The sequence below is a fragment of the Corapipo altera genome, unplaced genomic scaffold (assembly GCF_003945725.1).
Source record: "Corapipo altera isolate COAL_440 unplaced genomic scaffold, ASM394572v1 68, whole genome shotgun sequence".
Taxonomy (NCBI): Eukaryota; Metazoa; Chordata; class Aves; order Passeriformes; family Pipridae; genus Corapipo; species Corapipo altera.
Window position 1 is genome coordinate 6,911,607 of NW_020884919.1, and position 26,038 is coordinate 6,937,644.

General features: G+C 37.4%; 1 protein-coding gene across 1 annotated transcript in view; it reads right to left on the reverse strand.

Annotated features, from left to right (window-relative positions):
- Window positions 1–26,038, reverse strand: part of MGAT5 (alpha-1,6-mannosylglycoprotein 6-beta-N-acetylglucosaminyltransferase) — a 117,265-nt gene that overhangs the window by 69,268 nt on the left and 21,959 nt on the right. The window contains exon 2 of the mRNA XM_027656248.1: window positions 2,776–3,164. Coding sequence (XP_027512049.1) covers window positions 2,776–3,013 — 238 coding nt within the window. The 5' untranslated portion in view covers window positions 3,014–3,164. The remainder of the gene's footprint in view (window positions 1–2,775; window positions 3,165–26,038) is intronic.

Consider the following 26,038-nt stretch of genomic DNA (forward strand, 5'->3'; position numbering starts at 1 on the left):
CAAAACACTATTACTTTTAGAAACCTTATAATTCTTTTTTCCAAATAAAAGGAGAGTTATATTTATTCCATGGAACTATAAAGTAGGTCTTTTTCTTTATAACTCTGTGCTTTCCTTTGTCCTGTAAAGATCAGAAAGGGGAATCTGAAGCACTAGTCATCTGGACTGTTTTAAAGGGGGTTCGGAAGTCATTTAATTGCATAGTGTGCAGAAGAAAAGGAAAGAATGGACTCAACATGAATAAAACCATGGTACAGAAGGATGAAAAAAGTCTAGGAAAAAAAGTAGTAAAAATAATTCAGGAAACAGAGAGGAAGAAACATAGCATACATAAAGGCAGACACAGATCATAGAGAAAAAAATGGCTACAAATTATTATTTTTTAACTCTAATACCAAAAAACTGATATGAGAGACTGCTTGGCAGAACAAAAAGGCAAGTGGAGGCTAGTTTGAAAAGAGGTGGGCAGAAGCACAGATTCACAAAAATTTTTGTAAAAAAAATATTTACTGCTATAAAAAAGAATCTAATTTTCACTGTGTATATCTGGACTATAACTTTTAAAAGAAAAGTGTTTCATCCACCTACCTGGCAGGTGACTATATGGTAGAATGAAAAAGTGAGAAAGTAAACAAGCTGTGGAACCACAATTAAGGAATGGCTAAAAAACCTTTTGGGTAGGTAAAAGCAGCCAAATCAAGTAAACATTAAACTTATTCTTGAACATGGAAATCACAGCTGTGCTTACACTTAAAGAAACCAGAGCATAATATTAAAAGAAATAAAAAGGCTAATTTAGCAAGAGCACTAATTTTCATAAAACAGTAAAGCAATCTACCAATTTTTATTAACATCAGTCATTAATGTGTTTATTCCTGAACAGCTAACCTGATCATTTGCTAGCAACAAACCATTTGGTATGTAAAACAGGAAAAATTAACTTACTTATTAAGTAATTACCTTACTCAGATTCATAAAGTATTATTTAATATGGTGTTATTGACTCACCACAGTGAGCCTGTAATATTTTAAATAAATACATTACCATTATTTTGCATCTTTCCAAACTACTTTATTGAAAATGTTAAGTTTGGCCAGGTGTTGAAGTCTTTAGTCTTGGCCACAGACTTGAAATTTCTACACAAAACTTAGCTTTACCTTCACAGAAGTGTTACAAAGTTATTTTACCCACTTTCAAATGCAGTTTAACTTCTCCTGGGGAACTTGACCACTGTCTGGCAGCAAGTCAACTTCTTCCTCAGCGGGATTTGGAACAGGAAATGAATGCCTCAGGCTACGAGCTGCAGGGGGAACTTAGCTTAAGGATATCCTGAACCCTCAGACCTCGCTCAGGCACATACTAATGCAGTTACCTTTCAACACCTGGAGCCAGACTATTTGGGGTTTGTTGCTGCCTTTTTTCTTCTTCAGTTCACCTACCGTCAAGCAGCCTTACACAATAACAGGACACTGGTGATGGCTATAAAGCAGACAGAGTTTTGTTTTAAACCCATGAACACAATCCTCTAGAGACCTCTACTTGCTTGCAGGTCTTCAATCCAAATATTGATCTAGTACCACTCTATTTTGCTTGTGTTGCTTTGTAAGACTACAGTGCCAGCATAGTTCAACTTGCAGTCACAAATCAGGAGTTACAGAGCAAGGCTGTTATTCAAGCGACGAAGCAACACAATTGTTAGCAATGTTCGGGATAATAATCTCAGCCTTACAGGCAACCAAATGCACACAAACTCCAAAAACTCACTTTTTAGAAGAAAAAAAGAGGTAACAGAAACAAGACATGGACAGAACCTCCCAGCAAGATATTTTCACTGCATGCACCAAAAGGTAAAGAGCATTAAGAGAAAACTAGAGAAAAATGTGCAGCTGTTATCTTTTGCATCCTAGTCTATATTCTTTGTCCAAGCATACAAGAACATCTATCCAGTTTCTTCAGAGCTGAATATTAAAGCAACTATAAAAGGAAACAAACCTAGATCATTAATTAACCATTAGCTTTCCGAACAGCCTGAAAGAACATAGGTAAGTAGGAAAGAAAGTGAGTCTGAAAAATGTTAAACCAGTAAGGTGCATGATGTGATCTTATCAGATTGAAAAAGGGGCTACATCTAACCTGAAATTGGATTATATTTTTATTTTGATACTCTTTTCTGGTAATATGCTTTGTTTTTTTCTACTTACTTTATCTCAGACATGCAAACTTAACTCTCGTGTACAAACTGGAAGAGAATCAGCATTAAAACCTACTGCCGAACAAAGCACTCAAAGTTCTCTGCCCTGAGGCAAATAGGATATATTTAAGCCTAATTTAAGATTATGCCAGATATAAACTTAAACATTAAGTAAATTGACTGAACATAGAAGTGAAATAGAGAAGAAGAAATAAACATAGCAGGTCTCTATCCACAGGGAATTTCTTAGATCACTGACATGCAAACTGAAAAGCCTTGCAAGCTTCTCAAGAACATCAAAAAAGTTTTTTAAAATGAAGTTCTAACAAATAACCTAAGGCATACTGGATATAGCTACTAGATAGATGTAAAAACAATTAGCAGACAGCTTCATTTCCAAGTGACTGGAAATGTAAAATTTGTCCTATTTCATACTTATAAGGGAAGACCACTTTCTCCATCGGTACAGAAAATCCACAGGGCGAAGAACTGTCAATTGAGCAGCATTATGAAATAAAATATTTGGACAACTTAGGAAAAAAGCCTTAATCACATTATTATGTCATTTAGAGAACACACTTACCGTAAGCTGTCACTGTCCCCACGTAAGGTCCATCAACCACATTTTTATTTTCTTCAGCTAAAGCTTTGATATATCTTTTGCTGAGATCCAAAATTTGCTCACGCAGGACTGAACTGCTTTCATGTTGTGTTTGCTGCTGAATAGTAAAATGTAGAAGCATCATTCCCCAAATAAACCCAAAAGTCACTAGAAAAAAGCCAAGTTTCTGAGAGGACAGCTTCCATGGAGAGAATGCCATGATTCCCAACAGCTTCACACAGTTACTACAAAGGTTCCTAAATCATGAAGCCAAACAGTAAGTTCATGGTCCAGGTATATAAATATCACAGAGCAGGACTCAGTCTTATTCCAACTCCTTTGTCAATGCATATCCGTGTTTCAGGTCGATCCTGTTGCAAGGAGAAAGAAAAGAAGCATAGTTACCACAAGTGAAGTTTTCACTAGCCATACGAGGTCCTCCCTGTAACTGGCAGAAAACAGGAGGAGACAATATGCTGGCTTTGTAAATGTTTAATTTGCATGTCTCATCATTGTAGTGTACTAGCCAGAGCACAAAGAGGATGAGAAAAGCCCTGGAAAGACAACAGAGCAGGAGGGATGTGCCTGAGCAGGTGTGGAACATGCCACAGGATCTGGATCAAATTCAATGCTTGAAGCAGTCTCTAAGCTGAATTCCAAGGTAAGACTGCTATTACGTACTTAGTTTTGTGTGTGTATGCAAAACTTTGTGATGGTGCCAGTGCAGCAATTTAAGACAATTCTCAATGTAATTCAGTTCTCAGAAAACAAGTAATTTTAGCTGGCAGTGACACTGCTCGGAGTTCCTGGCAAGGGCTACGGCATATGGCTAGATAGGTGATCAGGAAATCAGACTCCCTCAGGGGTAAAGAGGAAAAAAGAAATCTACATTATTTAAGCCAATACACTCTCCTGCCTTACACTGCAAGCAGGTAGAAGGCTGGAATAATCGCTTGCTCCTGTGTGGTCCCTGCCATGCATTGTTACTCCTTATTCATAAAACATAGTCCAATGACTTTGCCTTTTGCAACCATTCTGGTTGCAAAATGTCCGAATGCTACACATCTTGTGTACACAAACTAATATTCTCAGAGCTCTTCACACACTAGGTAAAAAGAATTGTAGTAACAGCCTTCAAGACACAGTAGGACCATCTTTTCATGGAAAACTCAAATTTAAAACCTGGTATAAACAACCCAAAGGCAAGGAAAGGTCTGTGATGAGGGTTAGAGGCAGGGTCTTTAGCTGAAAGCCACCAGAAGAAAGGTAATTAAAGGCAATTAAGTGTAACCTATCATGTTAGAACACAGATTTGGTAAAATGTTATCCTTTTAACTTCATAATGCTCCCAGACAGGATTAGAGAACATAATGTTCCCTTCCATTCTGCACTTGCATAGATAATGCAGATGCTGCTCTGTTTTAATAGGATAATTACACAGATGCCTGCTAGCAGTGCTCCCTGCTTGTTAAAATTCCCTTTGGATCTTCTGCTTCCAGTCGAACCAGGAGTTCTGCAGAGGGACAGGAACACTTTTGGAGCACTTATCTTCCAACATGTCCTGTGTTTGCCCGTTTCACACACACGATGGATTGTAGAAGTGAATGTGCATTACCTAGTAGACTAAAAGCAGGCAAGGGAGAGACTGTCCCATGCACTTACATTGCTAAAAGAACAATCTGCAGCTGTCTTTTGCTTAAGGAGGAATGGTACAGAGAAATTAATTCCAAGTACAGTGAAAACTATTATAAAGCCCTCAAGTTGACTTTTTCCACACTTAGAATATCTCAACAAAGAAAATGAACAGTCTCAACAGAGAAAATGAAGGACTCCATTAATGCTGCTCTCCATAAAGCAGTTAATTTTCCAAGAAATGGTAGAGGGAAGTTTTACTTCTTTATGTTTTATTTAACCATAGCTTTGGGATATTCTTGAGTTGACTGAATAGTTATATCATTAAAATTTGAATGTTTTACTATTCTTTTACAATATCTGGTGTGATAAAATATAGAAAATTCCATAGTTTAAAACAACATCAAAACTTTAAAAATACATCCAAAATATTTCAGACAAACTCCCACAATGACTTAATTTCAAGTAAGAACTGCCAGCATCCTCTATGGCAATAAGATCTGTGGTTAAACAGTCAATATTTCTTCCCCAGTTATGAGTTGTCTGTGAAGTGGAAAACACTGAATAAGAAAGTAAACCTATCACCACCCCGTTTTAACAGACAAATGCTAATGACTTTTTATGACTAGTTGTTTAGGGGAAAAAACCTCTGAACATAATAACATTAAAAACAGAAATTAAAAAATGCAAGTTTTCACAGTCTTCTTTTTAAAGTTTTAGAACAGAAACAAGGATGGTATAAGGAACAGTGTATATAACACTGAACTATGAGAATGATCTACTTAAATAGAGCTGCTGACTTTTTTATTCCATTTATCAACAGAAAAATACATCTTAAATCCACTCAAAAACTGTAACAAGGTAGACAGCAAATGTTAAAGTACTGCTCTAAGAAAGGACTTATATTAATTGATAGATGGAAGACTGGCATTCAGTATTTCAACAAACAAACAAATCCCCAAAAAACCAAACCCAAACACCACCAACCACCTTTACTTTTTCCTTAAGCAATTCCAGTGGTCAGCAACTCAATGAATGCCCAACGACATATACTTAACTAATTAAGTTTACAGCACTGCTGGTGGTCAAGGTGGTTTGTGAAGTGCACAGTAGAATCTCTGTGCTTCCCAGAGCTTCCATGGCCGGCTGCACTGACTTGGGTATATGTTTAACCCTAGGTTTGACAGCTGTCAAGGTCTGCAACACAACTATTCCACAGCTAATGATTACCACATACCTGTAATGACTCATTATTTGGTACCTAAGTGGACAGTGGACAGAAGATATCAAGGGGTTATGCGGAATTCTAGAAGACAGCAGCACAGAAATGTCTCTTTTTATTTCTGTTTTGACAGGAAATTAATAACTGAGCTGACCAAGAGTTGAAGCAATAAGCACACTTCTGTCTACTATAATCACTGATAGATTTTGACTGACAAGTTATCTTCCTGCTCATATCAAGCAAGCCATTCCCAACTTAAGGCAGTAGAGTATTTCCCTCATTCTCCCTCATGCCTTATAAATGTTCCCAAAGGAGCCAATCCTGTTAACTACTAAGGCCTTTTCCTAGTCTAGTCTCCAAAACGCACAATAGGAGTCATGTTTAAAGAGAATATGGAAGCACATATTTCTTCATTCCTCTAAATAATGACAGGTGTTCTTTTTTGCCACCCCCACCCCCTTTGTCTTAAGCTTTGGAAAGATGTGGTCTCACTCTTAAGTATAACTCTTGAAATAATTCCAGCACCCTCTGGAAACTGGATGTTATAGTTGGGAGGTTGGTTGTGAAAGTGTTAGGAAGATAATTGCTCCTGACTTAATCAGAGCAGCTAAATGTACCAAAACTAAACACCAAGCGTGAAAAACACAGACACACACACAAATTAAAAGATATATAAGGCAAGAATACCTTTACTAAACATCTCTGTTATGTTCTTCCTCAAATTCAACTCTAACTACCAAAATCGCACCACATCTGAAACAACATGATGGCATGATGGGGGGAGAGGGGAAGGTTGTTGTTTGAGTTTTTTGGGGGTTGTTTTGGTATTTTGTTTTCAAAACAGATTAACTACATCTTCTGCGAAAAACATACAACAATTTAAAACAAAACTGCCCCTACCCTGGACAAAAATGATTAGCAGATTTCTTTGGAAAGAGGCTAAACTTACACCCATTTACATAGGCACAAAAATGTTAAAGTACTAAAAGTACTATTAGAGTGCTTCATTAAAAACACATTTTTTCCTGTTCTATGTTTAATGAAACGCTGTCCAACAGCTGGTCATTTCATTAGTTAGAGAGGATAACATTACCATGCTGATGTCATCACAACAAAAGAACCCTGACACTATTTAAAATCAACTCAGATAAGTATCCCAATGCTAAAGTAATCCATACATGAGGGATGCAAACCACACATTTCTCGGCATTTTAAGACTTTGCTATTTTTTTAATGCTTAAAATAGAGTACATGTGAACAGATTTTGGTGACACATATCCATGTATTCCTCTTCACTTTTAAAGAAGGAGAATTAATCATCTACAAGAGATTAAGCAAAGTCTCTTTTTAAGTATGTACATATACACAGCTTGATGCTCTCTGTCCAATCTGTAGCTAGATTAGAAACAATACTTACTCAGGGTAAGATTAGAACACCACTATCCTCAGGATACTCAGGATTAAATTGTTCATTAGTTGAATGCAGTGCTCATGACTAGCTACATAGTTATAAAACCTTAATTGTCTGCAGCCAAAACAGAAGCTTTTGCACCCATAAAAGCAACAGCTTGAGTCATACTTAATTATTAGTTTGTTATGAACTCAAACATAAGCAACCTTACACAGCATGACTAGCAAACTAAGTATAAGCATTTTTGTACCAAGTGGCTCAGTAAAAATAGTATTGCCACTGCTAGGAACAGGTCTGTGTTCCAATGCCAAATGTGCAAGGACAAAATTCTGGTCTCTGATGCTTAAGAAATTATTCAGAGAACTTATTGGGGAGCTAGAGCTGGGTACCAGATGCCTCTTGCTACAGCTTACACATGAGATAAGAACAAAGACCTGGAAAATAAGGGCACAGGTTTGAAAGAAGAGTGGCCCAAAACCGTAAACTACTCAGTGATGGTCAATTATCAGTCACTGATGAACCTTGAGTTTTGGGGGAAAAAACCCCTGCTTTTCTTTTAATAGCAGCAAAAGCTTAAAAGGAGGCATAAAACTGCTAAGCAATAAGAAAATCCATCTTCTAGAGAGGCACCAGCCTCACACATCTGGTCATCAAGGACCATAACCATCAGTGCTAAACACAGGCACCAGCTCTGTGGTACCCTGTGCTCATTATGGGACTGTTACAGACTAATTACTTTGACTAGGCAGTGGTAATGGTTAGGAATGAGTAAAACCTAGCCATTAGCAACATGTATTGTTAATGAATATCACCCTAACCAAGTTTTGTTATAAAGCTGACTTAAAGCTGCTTTGTTTTATCAGCCTTCTAAGCCCTCAGTCACAGGAATCTCTCATTCTCCTCTTGCACACACAACCGCCGTGTGTTCAGTTGCAACATTGTGCCACCCTGCCTGACTCTGCAGTTTGTTACTGTATTACAAACAGCTCCAAGAGGTGCTCTCAACCAACCGCCTTCCCCCCAGGATCCTAATGCAAATCCTGATCTATTTTCCAGAATGTTTCCTGAAGAGGGCAAGCTGCACTTCTGTTTGCAACTGTTTGATTCTGTGGAACAAGTTGTTACATACCAGCCAAGGCAACACATCAAGACGTGAATGTCCTCTATTCTCTTGAAGGGTGTGTTAACCTAAAAGCTACGATAATTCAAGTGTCAAGCCAGTGCGCTGCCAGAGTTACAGCCAGAAATCTCAGTGGTGAGTGAAAACACCTGCCATATCCCAGCACTTCTCTGCTGAGGGATGACAGGAGCCATGCTTCATGTGGAACCTGACGTAATGCATCTTAAAAGGGATAGGCAATCCTCTAAAACCTCCTTTCTAGGAATGATAAGTCCAAACTGGGACTACTATGTTTTAAGAGTTTAAACCAGACAAGCTTCCAATATACATAAACTAGAATCCCAGGCTGATGTTAACCACTGTCTCCTACTGCAGCTGCATTGCTTAAACAGATGTGCACTATACCCCAACCGAATGCAAATTAATGGATTTCCTGGTACTGCAGTTGTTTATTTCTGCGGGAATATGGGAATATCTCAGCAGATGTCCCACCCCAGCTGGCCAATCTGTGTTCTGAAACAGTGCAATCCGTGATGTGTTGCCCTCCTCCTCCCCTCCACTTATTGTAAGATGTTGGCTTCCATTAGTTATTTTGGAGGATGAACCTACCTTTCCTTCTTTCAAAATACAGCTTAAACAACGGGATAAGCTACAGCTTTCTACTTAATGCAGGCAAGTGAAATCAAAGAGCAATCACATGCTCTGTTGGTAGAAGATAAGAAAGGATCAGAGAAGAAAAAAGAAACCCGATTTCTGATAAGATTACTTGCATTTCAACACGATGTGTGCTCACATTGTCAAGCATCTCCATACCACACACATTTTGACTTCAGTACTGACATGGCAATTAAATAATCACTAAACTTAGGAAATATATTGTACTAACATACAACCATGCACACATCTAAACAAAACTTCAGACCCTCTAAATAATGATTGTTTAGAAGCACTTCAGGTGCTGTTTAGCCACTGACCATGTCAAATGCATAAAGCAGAGGGCAGACAGCAGGACAACCAAAGGCTGAACCCACACCTGCTCAGAGTGCCAAGTGCTGTATCCTGCCTGACTGGGTCACAGCAACAAAGGAAGAAAATTTATTTTAATAGTTCAAGTCATAAATGTGACAGCACCTCAAAACATTTTTGTTTACATTAAAACAAACTTTCTTCAGTTGATCAGTCCAATAAAAGACAAAATCCATGACAGAATGTTCTGGAAGGAACAGAAACACGGCAGAAAAGCTGATAATATTAACCCACACCTACAAGTCCTAGGTCTAGGGGAGGGTTTCCAGTTGGTTGAAGGTGTACATAGTGCCTACATATCTCACAGGTGGGTTCCTCAGGAAGAAGAGGCAGCTGAAAAATCATGCAACTATACCAGACTCATCTGGCAATCAATATTTATGCACACCTTTGCTAACTACACATTTTATAATTTAAGTTCCTTAATATATAAAATGCATAAACCCATTTCCTTAACTGTATTATGGAGTCTTAGTTTTGCCCTTTCTTTTGCTGCTCAATTTTATTTTCAGCAATGCTTCTGCCAACCCATTCTTTCCTTCTAGCTGACAGATATCACTGTGTCTTCTCGCTCACCACCCATTTACAGTTGATGTGGCACCATGTACTGTGCCTGAAGTGGCAATTTGGGATGCAATCCCATGAAGTGAGAAAAGCAAAGCAACACTGGGTCTCAACGGATGCAGCAGGACAGATGGACTGAGGGAGAGTAAGAGTATAAATACTCCAGTTTGGGGTTTTTTTAGGTTGGGGAGGCATGTTTGCTTTTGTGCATGTGCATGTAGTAGAAATTGGCAGGAGGTGGTGGGATGAAAGTTAAAAGAAGGAAAAGCAGCCCTTTGATAAGGTGACATAAAAACAAGTAAATTTTCATCCTGAGCAAGCAGCTTGCCTTCACTTTCAAAAATAAATTTCTCCAATTAGAAACAATTTGGGTGGCATCCCACCTTAATTCCCTCATGTGTGTCCATGGTTTTACAGAGCACTCTGAAACGTTTCCAGTTTTCTACCTAGCACATCACTTTCCGTAGCCAAGTCCTACAGAAATTAAACCATCAGATGTTGTTCCTTTCATGTTGTTTGCTTACCATGATATTTCAGGGAGGAAAGAGTAAAGAAGGGAGGAAGGTTTACACAACAGATAAAGAAAAAAGGGATTATAAGAAAATCCATAAGGAAAAATCCTTATGTATTGAAACCCTTACAGTACAAATAGTATTTATTGATTAGAAAGACTCCAGACAATGCATTTAAAGACACAATCACAAACTAACCAAATCTTCTTTCAATAAAGTGCTTAGAGATCAAAAAACTGAATCAATGTTAGGACTAGGAATAGGACTTCAATAAACTTCAGAAAAATCAGAAATGTTATTGACCTTGAACACACAAAAGAAATGTACATTTTTACAGCCATTTACAGTCAAAGTACAAGGAATATTAATAACCTTCATCTTGCTACTCCATTAAAACCATATGCCCAAAATAGCATTTTCTCACTTAAAAAGAACATTTTGGGATGTCAGCATGCTGATCGAGATTAATAGTTTTTGTGCTTTTTGGTTGTTTTTTTTTTTGAAAGAAATTACCTTACATAGGCTGAGAGCCCCAGTCATCATCAACAAAATCCCCTAAACCCAGGGAAAAAAAAGCATCCATGAGTCATGCTTTCATGCCTTCAAGAGTCCCTGAAGTCCACTGAACAAATAAGCCTTCAAGTTACTTCATTAATTTTAATGAATTTTAAAAATAGGACTCATGGCTAGTAAGTTTTATCATCTTTCTAGCATGGATCAAGTACATTTTTCTCTTCCCCTCCTTGCAACTCCCCTCAGTCAAAGGCTAATATATGACATCCTCTTGTGTCATTCTGAATTTTACATTTGGCATTTGTCCTCTGAAGGGTACGTGCTGAGAAGCATGGCCTTTTTTTTTCAGATCACCTGGATGTTCTCCAAAGTTAAGAGCAAAAAGTCCTTGGTTCTTACAAAGCAATCCCATGAGTGCAACTTGGTTTCTGGTAATTCTCCCCAATTTCTTCAGGACACAGTATAACTGTGGTAGCAAGAGTTACAAGCATTGCTATGAACTTATTCATAAAACTATTTTTAATGAATAATAAAGTTACCTTCAGCTTTATAATCAAAGCAACCAAATTATGTTTGGTTTATTAACTTATGTTAATAAACTAAGTTTATTATATAGAAATTGGATCCATTAGCTCATTGCTTACATCAAGCAGATACTCCAGGCTCCCATCTCACCCACTACTATTAACCACAAATCAGTCTGTTACATCACATCTTGCAGTCTGTCCAAGAGAAAAAACAAGTAACACTCAACAGGAGCTCTGTCCAACTCACAGAGCAAAGTCAAAACCTTCTTTGTATTCAGCAAGAAAGCTCTCATCGATGTGGATGCCCAGCTATCAACCCTTCTAAAATCGATGGTCAACACACTAAACGTAGTTTTCAGCAATTGTGCTGGACCCCAGACAGGCAGCAAAAAATAAAGTACAAGTTTTAAGGAAAGATCCAAACACATTCATGCTCAAAATACTCACTACATTGTACTGAAAAAGTTTTTCAAAAATAGACGACAAAATATATAAGTATATCCGTGTAAAAAAATTAACTTTCTTGGATATTTTACCACTTGTTGGGGGTGGTATATAATTAAAGCAAAACAAAATTCTCATTAAATTTGCTTTAAATTAATTGTTGCTAGAGGATTCTACACACAAACTTTTTGCAAAGGACAAATGACGAGGAAAAAGAAGAGTCAAGTCAAAATAGAGGAAAGTAGAAATAAATATATAGAAAATTATTATGTGCATGCTATTAAGCAAGTGTGTATCAGATCACAGGGAGGAAAAAAACCCAAACTATCTAAGCTCAACATTAAATAAGTCTTCAGAAATATTTATCTCTTGTTGCTTTAGAATGTCTTGAACCTGGGTCAAAGTATAACATTTCTTCCAATGGATTTGTTCTTGGCAGGCACTTTGAACACATTCCAGCTTATGTGGCTAGACAAATGGCTGGAAGTACAAGCTGCATCTCCAAAGTACAAAATTTAATGGAATTAAAATTTCAACACTGTCACCTGTTTGGAAGCAACAGTGCTGCTGATTATTCCATTGCCCTAGTTTCTGCATTTAAGACCTTTTCTTTATTATTGAAAGGATGAAGTTGCAATTTGTTTAATCTCTAATTTGAAGGTTAGCAGGACAGCAAAATATTTTAACCTATTTCCTGCATCACCTGTATATACCCTGCTGCTCAATGTTGGTATTTGTCAACAGATGATACCACTCAAGACTAGAGATCATTAAAATGAAAGCTGTTAATGTTTCTTATTTTTCTCTTTGCAAGTAGCAACAATTTGTCAGACAGAGATGTCAAAATGTTTAAAGGGACACACATGGAGTTCTGCACATGTCCCATAAAGCCTGGTTAGAAACCTACAGTCAAACGGGACAGAACTTTAAAGCAAAGGGCTTGAAAGGATTGTTAAAGGAAGTAAACTAAAGTTTTGATACCTACACTGTTCTGATCCATCCAGCCATAAGAAAACAAATATTATGAACCTTCACATAAAACCTCTCTGCACATGATTTTCACAATGTTGATACGAATTTTAAAGCTTTACCATAAACCACAACAAATACTGAACGACATTGGCCATGACCACAAAGGCATTTTCTAAGGAGAGCCAATACAAGGCCAAGCACGACCACATTCCAGCCTGTCACCACTGTACTGCCGGGAGGCCATCAGCTTTCCAGTTATCTGCAAGATCTAATAAACTATATGAGCCTCCTTTGCAAACAAATGAGCTGTACTTAGTATAGCGTAGGGTACAACTTGGGAACTATTTTGAGTAGGTGGAAAACAGCCTCCCCTCTTTCACCATCCCTAGACAGCTGTAGAACAACTTGTACTGGCAGACTCTGAGGAATAGCTCTGTTTCAGCTGTAGCTAAATAGGGGGGAAAAAAAAGAAAAAAAGTGACGTGTAGAAAACAGCCAGTACAGGCAGCGTAAGGAAAATCAATCAGTAACAGGACTTTGTAGTTTCTCTCTAGACCACTGCGAGGCAGGGAGAGGTGAGAGGACACACGACTCCACCAGCACAATTCAGAAATAATGTGAAAGTGTCCCAGCAAACAACTCGGGTTTCTGAGCTGATGTTCCGCACAACACAGCACTAAAGGATGGACGCAGAACTCCATAAGCTCTCCTTACTGCATATACCCCATCATTAACAGCAGTGTTCCTCTTTTTAACTTCTCTCACTCCCAGGTTTTCAGGTCCTCTAGACAGCGATAGTCTACTATTACTTGAAAAAGCTATTTCATCTGCTGGTTCTGGTCCACGGTGCAGTAATGGCTTGGGTAATGAACTTTCTTTAATGCCTCGGTGCTTTTTATAAATAATCCAAATTACTGGAGAGACCTCCTTTCCAAAGCATGCTTTGTTGAGGCTATTATCAATACTCCCATTCAAGGTTTGGTAGCAGAAGTAGCTTCATTTTCAGTGCTGAAAGCAAACCTTTATTCCCCCTGCACAGCAGTTCCAAAGTAAATGTAAATGTTAGCATTTTGGAAAATTTAATTATTTACAATATTGAATGCTTCAGTGGTCACAAATTTCCTCTTTCTTCTCAAAGGTTCTAGTTAGAATTCAAGCAAGAAGTAAATGAGAAAATGAAGCCTGAAGTCTGTCTTTAGTAGACATAAAAATCACACCTTAGGTCTCAAAATCTCTATTTATGTTAGCAAGTACCACAGCAGAACAGGAACACATCTGCAAAAAAAACCTGATAGGTTTTGAGAATGTGACATTCACACCATTGGTATTTCAGCTCAGGGCTGTGGGTGTTAGTACCAAAGGACAGTGCTGTGGATTGTATCTAGTCTGGTCTTCAAGACCAAATACCAACAGTTCGAGGACATCATTTGCATTCCTGGAATATTTTCATTAAAGAGGAATTCAGTTTGTGATTTCTATTAGTACTCCCCTATATAAATCAAAGTATTATTAGCAGGGTTATCAATTATCTTCAAAAAGCACATCTCATTCAAATCTATGTTTGAGAACATGTTAAACTACTGAGTCACCAAACTCATTCATACCATAGACACTCATCACGGAAACGGCCAAAGAAATAAATTCATAAATCAATTGCCTGCAGTTATTCTCTCAAGTAACAATTTGTAATGTTAATGGCCAAAAAGGTTTATAAAAGCCCTATCCCTTTGTTTACATGTATTTTGGTTAGAGACCGGCACACAATCGCAGATCGACTAGGAGAGAACACACTTGGAACCAGACTTTGGCTTCCGCTTGAACGAGCGGTAACTGCATCAAACAGGATTTCTTGAGTTCCTGCAGCAGGAAACCTGTTAAGGCTGCTCATGCCACGTACAGCCCTCTGACCATTGAAACAAAATGCAAATACTTCAAAGAACAGCAGCAATTCAGTTTTCTGCATTTTATTTTTTTCCATCAACTTTTCTGATTCCATGTCTTTCCTTAATGTACTAGCAGGGGCTTTCTGAGCCAGCTACTAATTCACAGAAAGCTTGCAAAAATTTCACAACCAGTTTAACTGAAAGTCCAACGGGAATTGAAAGTATGAAGGACAAAACTGGATGATTGAAAGAGCCCTCTTTCATTGGGAAATTAGAAGAGAACAAGATCAAAGAGACCAAAATTTTGTATTCACACATTCTGTGAGTAATAGATTACAGATAAATAATATTATCAATAGGAAAACAAAGCTCAGGTCTTCCTTTTAATTATGAGCAAGAACTAGCAAATGTCATCAGCATTTCATTGATGCAGATATAGATGAAATTGCAGAACAGACAGGAGAAGAAAGTTGTAGAGAAAACACCAGGTAATAAGAAGGGGGAAAACCAACTTGAAAATCTGAGGAGTGGGGTGGTGGAAATCGGTGCAAGACTAAGTGAGACTAAACTGAAAAGTGAGGAAGGAGGAAGAAAAACAAATACCCCGAGCGAGGAGATGGGGTAAGAAAACATTTCAATGCAAGTCTAAGAGAGAGTAAACAAAATGAAAAGGTACCAGAAAGAGCAGCTGACAGACAAACTGATCAGCTGAATACACTGGGTCAGGCAAGACCAAGAAAACACAGAACATTAAACAATACTAAATCAATATTATGAGTGATATGCCAACAGACACAAAGGGGACTATTAAGTGCAACTGGTAAAGCATAACTAATCATTTTCCATACACAAATAGGGCTGTGCCCACTGATAGAGAAAACAGTTTACTTGTCAAAAGAGTTATTGCTATCTCCTGATACACTTAAGCTGCTAAAACTTTCACCTTGAGCAAGAAATAGGTGGAGTTTTTAGTTTAGAAGAAAGCCACAAACAGTGAATAGAACTTCCTATTTCAAGACCTTCCTTAAATAACATATTCAAGGTAATGGGAAATTCCTTCAGAACTCCTATTCCTCAATATTACCATTAGTCTTACCAAAATATCAACTTCACTAAAAAATTAACTTCTCATAGGGTCAGCTCTCTATGCACTTTATCTCCCAAACACTTGCATCAACTCACAGCATAAGGATCTGGACATTAGTAAACAGGGTATGTTCCACTACATGTATACACATTCACAAGTGTGATATTTTCTAGAGCTGTCAGGAGTCAGCAGGGACAAAATGTAACATTATCTTTGCATGAGACATTACGGGTTTATGTTAAGGTTGCTGCACAGGCAGTAAGAGGATGCTGGAGACAGATAGTAACAGGAAATAAAACCACAGACACTGCAAGAACATATTCAAGACCTACATTCATGATTAGGAATATATTTGGTATAAATTACATATTAAGCATTTACAACTTGAGAACTCCAAGGTCGAGGGTCACATTAATTACTTAAATAAACTGATGAACATCTTTCCACATGATCAGTGAAAATTCAGAGTAATACTTTCAAATATTCTAGAATAACCACCCTCTAACACATTTTACAGTCACATAAGCAGCAATACTAAGAAACACTGTAAACCCACAGAGTTAACCACAGGTGACAGAAGAGATAGAACTAACCATCTTTTAGAGACTTTGGTAATTTCCATTAGTTCCTCCACATTTATTTTGAGAATAAATTCCCCTCAACGGTCTGACAATGCATAATTAATTACATTCATTGACACTGAGGTTAGAACATTAGTCAAGTGTTGTCACATTACATATTGCACAAGAGTGTCATGAGGCTTTTTTCTGATACTATTAAATCTGAAGATGTCCAAAAAAGATGTTTTTAAAGCCACCCTTGTCCACAGTTGTATTTTAACAAATATAGAGTTAAGTGCAGTTTTCTTCAGGAGTCAGTTGGCTGCTCTGTTACTAGCATGACACTACCTTCCAGCCTATTTTCAAAGTTTGTGTGCATTCACTTTGTGTCAGGCTTTCAAATTCTACTTTGCTAACAACAAAATCTGCTTTCTGAAGGTTAGTAAACATACTTCATCACAGGCAGCAACGCTTTCACATCTTGCACTGGGAATCATCCACACCGTTATGCTTTAACAGGTGGCTGCGTAGTAAGTGTCAAGCAAAGAAACACTTACTTGCATAACATCCTTTTTGCATTTTTATGTAAGCACATACCAAGAAGCACAAAGTGCTAGAGAACAGAATGATTTTGGTGCACATCAGATTTTTCACATTTCTTTATCAATTATGACTTAAATACCTCATGTTTGCTCTTCCCCTTTGCTTATATGACATCAAAACTTCAAACTCAAAATCCAGCAAAGAATAACCCACCAAATACTTGGTACTTGCCATGCTTTTATAGAAGCAGGAACTGTGATTATTTAGTTTCTGAGTAGTATAATGTACTAGAGGCAAAACTTAATTAAAAAAAAAAAGTCTCATTCTTCACTGAAGGCCAAGACATCTCTGAGGCAACCCTCAACATTAAAAAAGGAACAGTTTACAATAACTAGTGGAGGAAAAAATAAAAAAATAAATCAATAAATGTATTTTTGACAAACACACACAACTACTGCACATGAGATTTAAAAAAAAATACTAAGCAAGACTTTTATAAAATCTGCTATACGAAAATACAGAAGTAAACAACCCTTCAGACTGCAAAATAATGAAAAGAAAACCTGGTAGGTTGGTATTTAAGATTTCAGTCTTTTTAGGGGATAAGGAAAAGGAAGGAGTTTGAAGGACTAAGTAGGAACCAAAAATAACAAAGATCTAACATTAGTAGCGGGTGAAAGATAAACGTCCAAGAAGTTTTATGAGCAAAACTGAAGTGACACTGCAAACACTGCAAGCAAATAACCATAAGGCAGATTAAAAATGCAAGCTAGCAAGCCTTAAGGAAGTGTCAGCAAAACCACTAAAAAAAACCCTCCCCACACTACAGCCAACTCCAAGAAACCCATTTCCAAAGAACAAGAGCAGATAGTTTTTCCCTTTCAAAAAGAGAAAGGCGCCAAGACATCCCACAATTTTTATTCAAGAACCTTGACAAGATTTCTAAACTTGGCGTTGCATAACTACAAAAACCCCCAGTCATCCACTGAATTCAATTTATCTAAAATAAAAATATATTCCCTAACATTTCCTATTCTTTCTCCTCTGCTCAAGTTTTTTTATTGCAATATGGTAAGAAAGTTTCAGAAGATCAGGTTTGGAACGAATATTATATTAAATACCTGTTGTGCAATTTTTCAAGAAATCAAAACCCAAAATAAAAAGGAATGAATTGAAGCAAGGAAGAAAACTAGCAACCCCTAGTTTTCAACAGATTGCATCATCTTATGCACCACTTACAACAAAAAACAGAACTAAAAGAAACTGAAAAAATAAGGCTGGTTACAAGTTCCAGTGACAGATAATACATTCATCTCCACCTGACCTAAGCTCCCAATTAAAGCAAGAGGGAGAAACTAGCTCATCCAGTGGAATTGTTAAAGGCTAAATAGTTAAGAGGTTTTGAGTCAATATATAAAATGAAAGGACAAAAGGACACAGTACAGCTCAAGTAAAACGTATACACAAAATAAGATAAACATATAAATGCAATTCCTGTGAATCACAAAAACCCCACAATCCTGACCATATTTTTCGCAAGTCAAGTTGCAATCCCTACATGTATTTTTCTGTCTCGAAAGTTAAAATGCTAGGTACCTAAATGTATAAAACTGGACAATATGGTACAGGCTGAAGAACAGCAATAGAATCATTTAAAAAAAGAAAGGAAGAGAAATTACCACAGTTGCTACCTCCTAGTCAAGTGGTTGGATTTCACAGGAGTACAAAATGAATATGTCAGAATTTTTAAAGCTAGACCTCCCATTTCAGACTAGTATTTGCATTACAGTAAATCCTACGTATGGATTAGGAGACCTTGGTTTCTCCAGTACCAAGGACAAAGATCTGCCTTGTGCCCAGCAATAAAACCATGCAAACAGAGATAAGAATGACTGGACAAACACAAAGAAACCAACCTCAGGAAGTATCACTACTGAGACTGAGAGTCTCATTTCATTTTTTATCCTCTAGTCATCACAGCAGACTTTTCAGAAGAGATCTGAGGACAGTGAAGTAGTTTTATGGAGATTAAAGGGAGAATTCTTAATTGTGGTAGGGAGGAACGAAGGAGAAAGCAAAAAGATGCCTTTGCACAGTCTCTATCTATAGGAAAGCCTCATGTGGGCAGCACATGGCCCAGGGGGAGGTAGGAAGCAACCCCTTATGGCTGAGTAGGACGGGGAGTCTGAATGTAAAGAGAAGAAGATGATGTTTCAGTGGGGGGAACAGGAGTGGAAGGATGGGTAAGGGGAACACAGTCAGACCAATATGTACAGGAAAATACAGAACTTGAGAGTTGTCAGCACAGTCAGCCTAGAGAAAAATCCTATTACACTAAACTGAGATTAGAAAGGGGGGAGGTGTGTTTGCCTGTTAAAACATTTATGTTACATGACAGGATGAAAATGGCCATATATCACAGAAAGTATGTCAAAACTGCAAGATTCAGGCTCTCTTTTTTTTCCCCTTTCTTTTTTTTAATATTCTCACATTTGCAACATGGAAAGAGAGTCTGATACTGTGGCTAGGAAAGACTGGGAATGGAAATGAAAATGGTTTCAAGAACATGAAGTTTGATTTATTAGTTTAATGGAGCCTTACTGTGCAATATAGGAATTACATGTAAGAAGAGTATGTCATTGCAAAAATAACGGTCATTTACAGTTTTTATTATTAAATAAAAAAGCTCTGTTACTTCCCACGTTTAATCACTATGTCTAATAAGAAACAAGAACAAATTCTGAATCTCTGCCAATACCAACATTGTCCTTTACTACAGAAGTGTGCCTTAAATGGAGGTAACACACAAAGAAAAATAAGGGAGATTTTGTCAGTCATGCCAGATGACTGTCAATAAAAAAAAAGCTCAGAATTCATTAACAGTTTCTAAAATATTTTCCTTCTAAATTTCAAAGAATAGATGTCTTAGAAGCATAACTACAGAAGTGTTGTTTTTATTTTAAAAAGGCTTCTTTTTGCATTTATCATTAAAAACTTTTAAAGCACAAAAGGTCCTGTTCCTGAATTTTAATGTATCCAATAGGTTAAAGAGTCCTACAGAAATCCTCCATGTTATGCAAAGTACTGTCCTTGAAAGTTTTTGTTGTTTCTACCCTTGAGCCCACAACATCAGGATTTCTTTTAATTAACTGAGAACTACAAGGCAAGCTCTGGAAAAAAAAAAAGTCCCTTTAATTATAGCAACTGTCAACAGCACAGCAAAAATTTTAAAGAAATCTCAATAAATATGCAAAGAGGTGCCTAAGAGATTTATGAACACGCCCAAATACACAACTCCCACAGCACTTAATGAGACACTCCCGAGTACTCCTGTAGGTGTCTGAACACCTTCTGCAAAGCATACTCAAGGATATGTCTGAGCATACTTCACACCTGTAGTCCCCATCAATGTCAGCTTGGTATTGTGGGCTTTTGGCACCTCTACAAAAGCCTACACACTTAAGTAATTTCTGATTATCTCCATCTGTGCACATTTATTCTTGTATAAAAGCATCTCATCTCTGTTTATAGTTTAAATCTCAAGCCTGGACCTCGGGCTCACACATGCAGACAGGAATACTAACAGCAATTTATAAAAGAGTAGGAGTGAGGTCTGAATTTTTCAGCACCAGCTTATTCCTTCCCTCTCTCCACCATCTTTCTTAATGTGCTAAAGGGGGAGGGAAATAAAAAAAAAAAAGGGAAAATTTCTTTAGGGTTTGGCATATAATACTTGCTACATTTGGAAAGTCAATTTAAATCACAGCTGTAACAAGAATTCATGAGAATAAGAAAGCTTTTACTGATATTTGAAAACTGTTACTGGAAGTCAGCTTTTCAACTGCTTCTTGGGATTTGCTTAAACACTGAAAAAAATGAAGAGACCCACATTTTAAGCCTTACACGCTCCCAATTATCCTCATAACAAGAAATCATAGTTCAATGCTCTGCTTTTTATATTGTATCAGTTTATCACCGGAATTTAGGATATTTTTATAGTAATGTATTTTACATTTTACATGCCATGAATATACATTCCTAATATCTACTGTATATTAAAAAAATGAATGCAAAAATAGTTCTGATACAGAGTAACATCACGACCTAAGAAGAATCTGAAGAGAAAGGAAGTATATATATATGTGATGAAAGTCACGGGAAGTAATTTTCCACCACTTGTCTTTTGAGAGGGTAGTCAAAACCTGTTTAATTTTGGTATTCAGGAAAATTTGATCAGTTCAAGGACTATCTATTCCCACATAAGTGTATATATTTAGTAAATTTTTTGTTGGCAATATCTTCAGAACATTCATATTAACAGATGGAACAAAAATGTAGTTCATAGGCAGGACAGACTGACCTTCCAGCACAGGACTCATTTAACCCACGGGCAGATGGGTCAGCACACTTTAGAAACATGGCACCAGATAGTTCAGGAAAAGTTTGTCTGGGTTAGTCACTCAAACCTGAAGACCTACAGTGTTACAACTTCTTTGAGTCCTGAAGACTCCTAATAATTCAATAAAACATAGATATTACAGCCAGGACTTCTGCACCAAAATGCTGATCAGCTGAGATCATGCCGATGCATGAGAATTTGTTGCTGTTCCTACACTTAACATTACTAAGAAACGTGGCCTTCTTGAAAACAGGACAAGACTGACAAAAACCCTGCAGAGGCTGCACCAGGCAGAGATGCTGCTGTGTTTTCCTGAAGCTCATTAGAATTGCACAGCTGATGCCACACAGTGACAGTCCCGAGGGATCTGGCACAGGTTGCAGTCAAGGTAAGGAAAAAAACATGAGGAGACAAACCTTGGAAATCCTTTTATCCTTTGCAAACTGAAGTAGATTCAGTTAACAGTGGAAGCAGGTGAATGGGTTATCACTCACAAGGTGGTCAAGCACTGGCTGCCCAGGGAAGTGGAGAAGTCACCATCCTTGCAGAGATGTATAAGTCATGCAGATATGGCTCTTAGGGACGTGGTTTAGAGGTGAACTTGGCAGTGCTACATTAATTAGAAGCTGGTCTAAGGAAAAGGATTATACCATCTACAGAAAAAAAAATAAATCATGGTTCACAGCAATTTAAGAAGGTATAATTTCCATCATTCAGAAATCCACCTCAATGATGTTACTCTAACTGAAAGTGCAGTTGTTTACATTACTGAGATAATGAGGACTACTATAAAATCATCTCCACTCAAGCATTTTGTTTCTTTTTTTTGTTAAACAGTGAAAGTAACAGACAGTTTTAGTTAGGAAAATGAAATATAACCACTGAGTGGTTACACTGACAACACTTGAGAACTCACCATTTAATGCATTTCAGCCCCTTTTTATAAAAAATCATTAACAATGTACTCCTTTGCAGAAGTACAAGAAAAAGAGTGATCCAAAATCAGCATTTCTCTTTTTATATTTATGTTTTCAGCATTATGCCTGATTTCTCCACCATCCTTAACTCCTACTGCAGTGCCTAGCAAGGCCCCATTGTTACAGCCCTGCCAAGTGATTGAGCAAGTCTTTGAATTTCTTATTTTGAAAAATAAGCTTAGGAAAAAATAAACTCTTTTCAACTTCTTTAAAACTTATTTGGTTGAACAAGAACATTGTGTTTCTCACCACAAAAAGCAAGCTTGTTTTCAAACACCTGTTAAGTGTTCATTTACATAAAAGCAAGATCACTTTTGACAATGAAGGATTTCATATCCAGTTTTTAAAATGGCAGTTGGCTTCCCCCTGCCCCATCTGAGTATTTAATTACCTTAGTCTACTGATACACTGAGCCACCACTACAAAAATCCCATGCAACTCATATTCATACATAAAAATTAATAAGGTTCCTCCAAAGCTTCTCTTCTCCAGACTGGACAGTCCTACCTCTCTCAGCCTCTTCTCCCATGCCAGATTCTCCAGTCTCTTCACAGGTATAACTTCTCCACTCAAAAGTTAAGTAGGTAAGGCAACTCATTTTGACAGACTTAAAACCCACTCAAATCCAAACACTTCAAACCAGACACACCTCTCAAAATGGTGTACATTAACATGGGAATTCTAGAAGTATCCATAAAAATTGTGGAAGGAATTTAGTCAATAGTCCTGTTTAGTATGGCACCAGTACTATTCTTCACAGAGAAATGGTACTTAGATACACTATAACATGAAATGCCAGGCATAAAGTGACTCAGGGTTTAAGGACAATTTACAGTTTCAACTGTGTTGTTAAATGTGAAGGTGTTTTAAAAAACAACAGGAAATTTAATGCTTCTCACACTTATTTGAAGAATTATACTGTTACAACCATAAGCCTGTATTTGCTTATCTCGGAAGCCTTGATTTAGTGTAAGTGAAACATTTTCAACACAATTGTAAATACCAAAGAACAGCACCAATATTAGTCTATATACAACTAAACTCAGACTTAGCAACACCAGCAGGAGTCAACATCAACCAAGTGAGAACATACACACTGGAGACACAGTCCAAGGTTCCAAGCTGGCATACTGTACAGGCTTTTAAAGGCTTACTAAAGCTTCAAAGAATAAATTAATAAGTTTCACGCTTCAAATATCTATTCCAAGAATCTTACTTGATTTCCATGCAGTTGGCTTTTACTAACAACCCATACAGATAAAGAATCTTGGAGCCAATACCAAAATTCTTGCAAACATTCACTAGAAAAAGACATTAAAATCTTGTAAAACATTTTTTGTTTGTTTGGTTGGTTTTTTTTCCCTAAGCAATAAGCATACCTTCATCAACACAATTTCTAACAAGTATCACATGCAAGTAAATGTATTTTGGCCACAAACCTTGGCTGCCTGTAACCAAGCAAATGGCACAAGTCTTCTGAAACTGCTTTGAAAACACTTCACTAAACAGCTTTTCATAATTACAGTATTTTATCAATGAAATTTTATGCAGGTTACTACAGAGCCCATTCCGTTTCCCAGACAGTCCTGGAATACACTGCACAGTATCTGTAAGTAAGTGTGTGAAAAGGATCTACTTTAATCCTTATCGATTAAGGACTACTTTGATAAGTTCTCATATTTATGTGTACTGTATTCTAGTGTTGCCTCATTTCAGGTCCCTTTCTAAAGAGCAGTCTTCCCACTGACTCTTTTCAATAGTACCTTACTTTATCCTCAGAAAAGGATTCTGGCTTTGATAAGTTGCATTATGAATAAGGCTTCAAATTCTCCTTAAAAATATCTGTTCCCAAGCATACACATATGCACTCCTCAGGAATATGTTGAAAGTGAGCAAGAACTTCACTAGGACCTCTTAAAACATATACAAATATTCCCTAGTATAATGGACGTGCTTAAACCCATGCAAACACGTACAAATTAAGTGAAAACTACTCCCAGAAATACCCTGCTTTTGATACCTCACAATCTGAGTTGTGTGATTAAAAATAAAATAAAAATTATCCAAACAACATTAATGTCTAGGCAGCATTGTCTCTTCCATGTGACTACTGCCAGTATATCTAAACCAGGTAAGTAAAGAGCAGAAAGCTGAAGCGCCATGTGATTTATACAATATTCAGATCAGCTGCATATAGATGATTAAATAAGTTTACCAAATCTCTACAACTTCAACTTTTTCAGATTTAAAACCCACAAATCACGTTCTGCAGGTATTTTATATTATTTATTTATATATTGTGGGAGCAAATAAAAACCACAAGTCCACAAGTGATATACAGAAACTGAAGAGGAAAGCAGAGGGAAAAGGAAGATAAGGAAGTAGATGTGGACAGTTGTTAAGGCAGTTCTGAAGGGCCAAAGAGGCACAGAAAGCCTCAGTGAGAGATAATGCTCCATCTACCCCAAGAGCTGATTGATGACGGTAGTTTCAGTTTCTTCACTGAACACACACTCAGTAACTCTCTAGACTTGGTGTGGAAGGCAACATGGGAAAAAAAGAAAAAAAAAGAGATAAGAACCACTCTTCTCTGCAGATCTGCAAAGTTTGTCTCGACTTGCGTGGGAGAACTCCTGGGACTCAGTTGCTGCCATTCATTGCTAACAGTGCCCACAGACCTGCAGCCTTTTCTGCTTTCAGGAGACAAGAGCATGACTGTAACTGTGGGTTCCAGGATGCAGGGATGTCACATAAGGCATGACATCGCCCAAGTGAACGTGACATCCTCCTACTCCCCTCCCGTTCACTTCAGCCCCCATTACCAATGACACGAAGATCTCACCAAGCCATTCTGAGAATTCTCTGTGTAATGGCAATAGAAGAGGTTTCAGTCTACAGAGCGTGTATTGCAAGGGCTCTGTTGAGGCAGTAAAACTTGGGGCTGGGCAGACCCACAGCAGTTTACAGCAAGCTCAGTCCAATACATGTCCTTTCCCTGAAAAAGGCAAAACCTATTAATATTAGTAGGCCAAAACTGCAACAAAGCCCACACAGTTTAAGCAACATTGTCAATACAACATGGTATTACTTATAAACTTTATACTTTCAGTGTAAGTTCTCATTTCTCTACCTCAATTTCCCCATGACAGAGGGCATAGAAAAAGGAACCAAAACAGCTACAGGAGCTACAGTCCTACATATAACATTCCATTAAAGCTACAATGGCCTTTATTTTTCTGCTTCCTTACACTTTTCACAAAGTTTAATAAAAAATCACAAAGGTGACCTCACAAATAGGACTGGTAAGCAGTATGGTCTCAATCTGCAGGAACAGGTGACCAAATGCTTACCTTCCAAATTAACACACAAAGCAGATGGCAACTCCTCACCAAGCATGGAATTGAAGAACAAGGCTCTCTCTGCCATACGCTACAAGCACATGAAAGATACTGCTAACAAGGAGAAAACATCTGGAAGATAGTGTTTATATATGGAACACAGTTGTTGAGTAAGCAAATGGAAGTGTGAATTTGCATTTGTTAGCTTATCTATAGTCTGGCTGCTTTGCCACAAGGCAAAGCAAGAAAAATCCAGAATGAAAGACTCAAAACATTCTTAGGGCAATGTGTACACAATGCTTTCCCACACCTGTTTTAGATAGTGTGCAAAATTAACAACTTCAATGGAAGATTTTACTTTTGTTTAAGCATTAAAGAAAAATAGCATTTTTTAAACCTATGCACACAGAAAATCATTATGTAGCAGAAAGCCACAGCACGAGACAGTGTGAAATAAGTAATCAATCCATTGCGTTTTCTGTACACTTTCCAGTTTTAATTCTAAAGGAAAACAG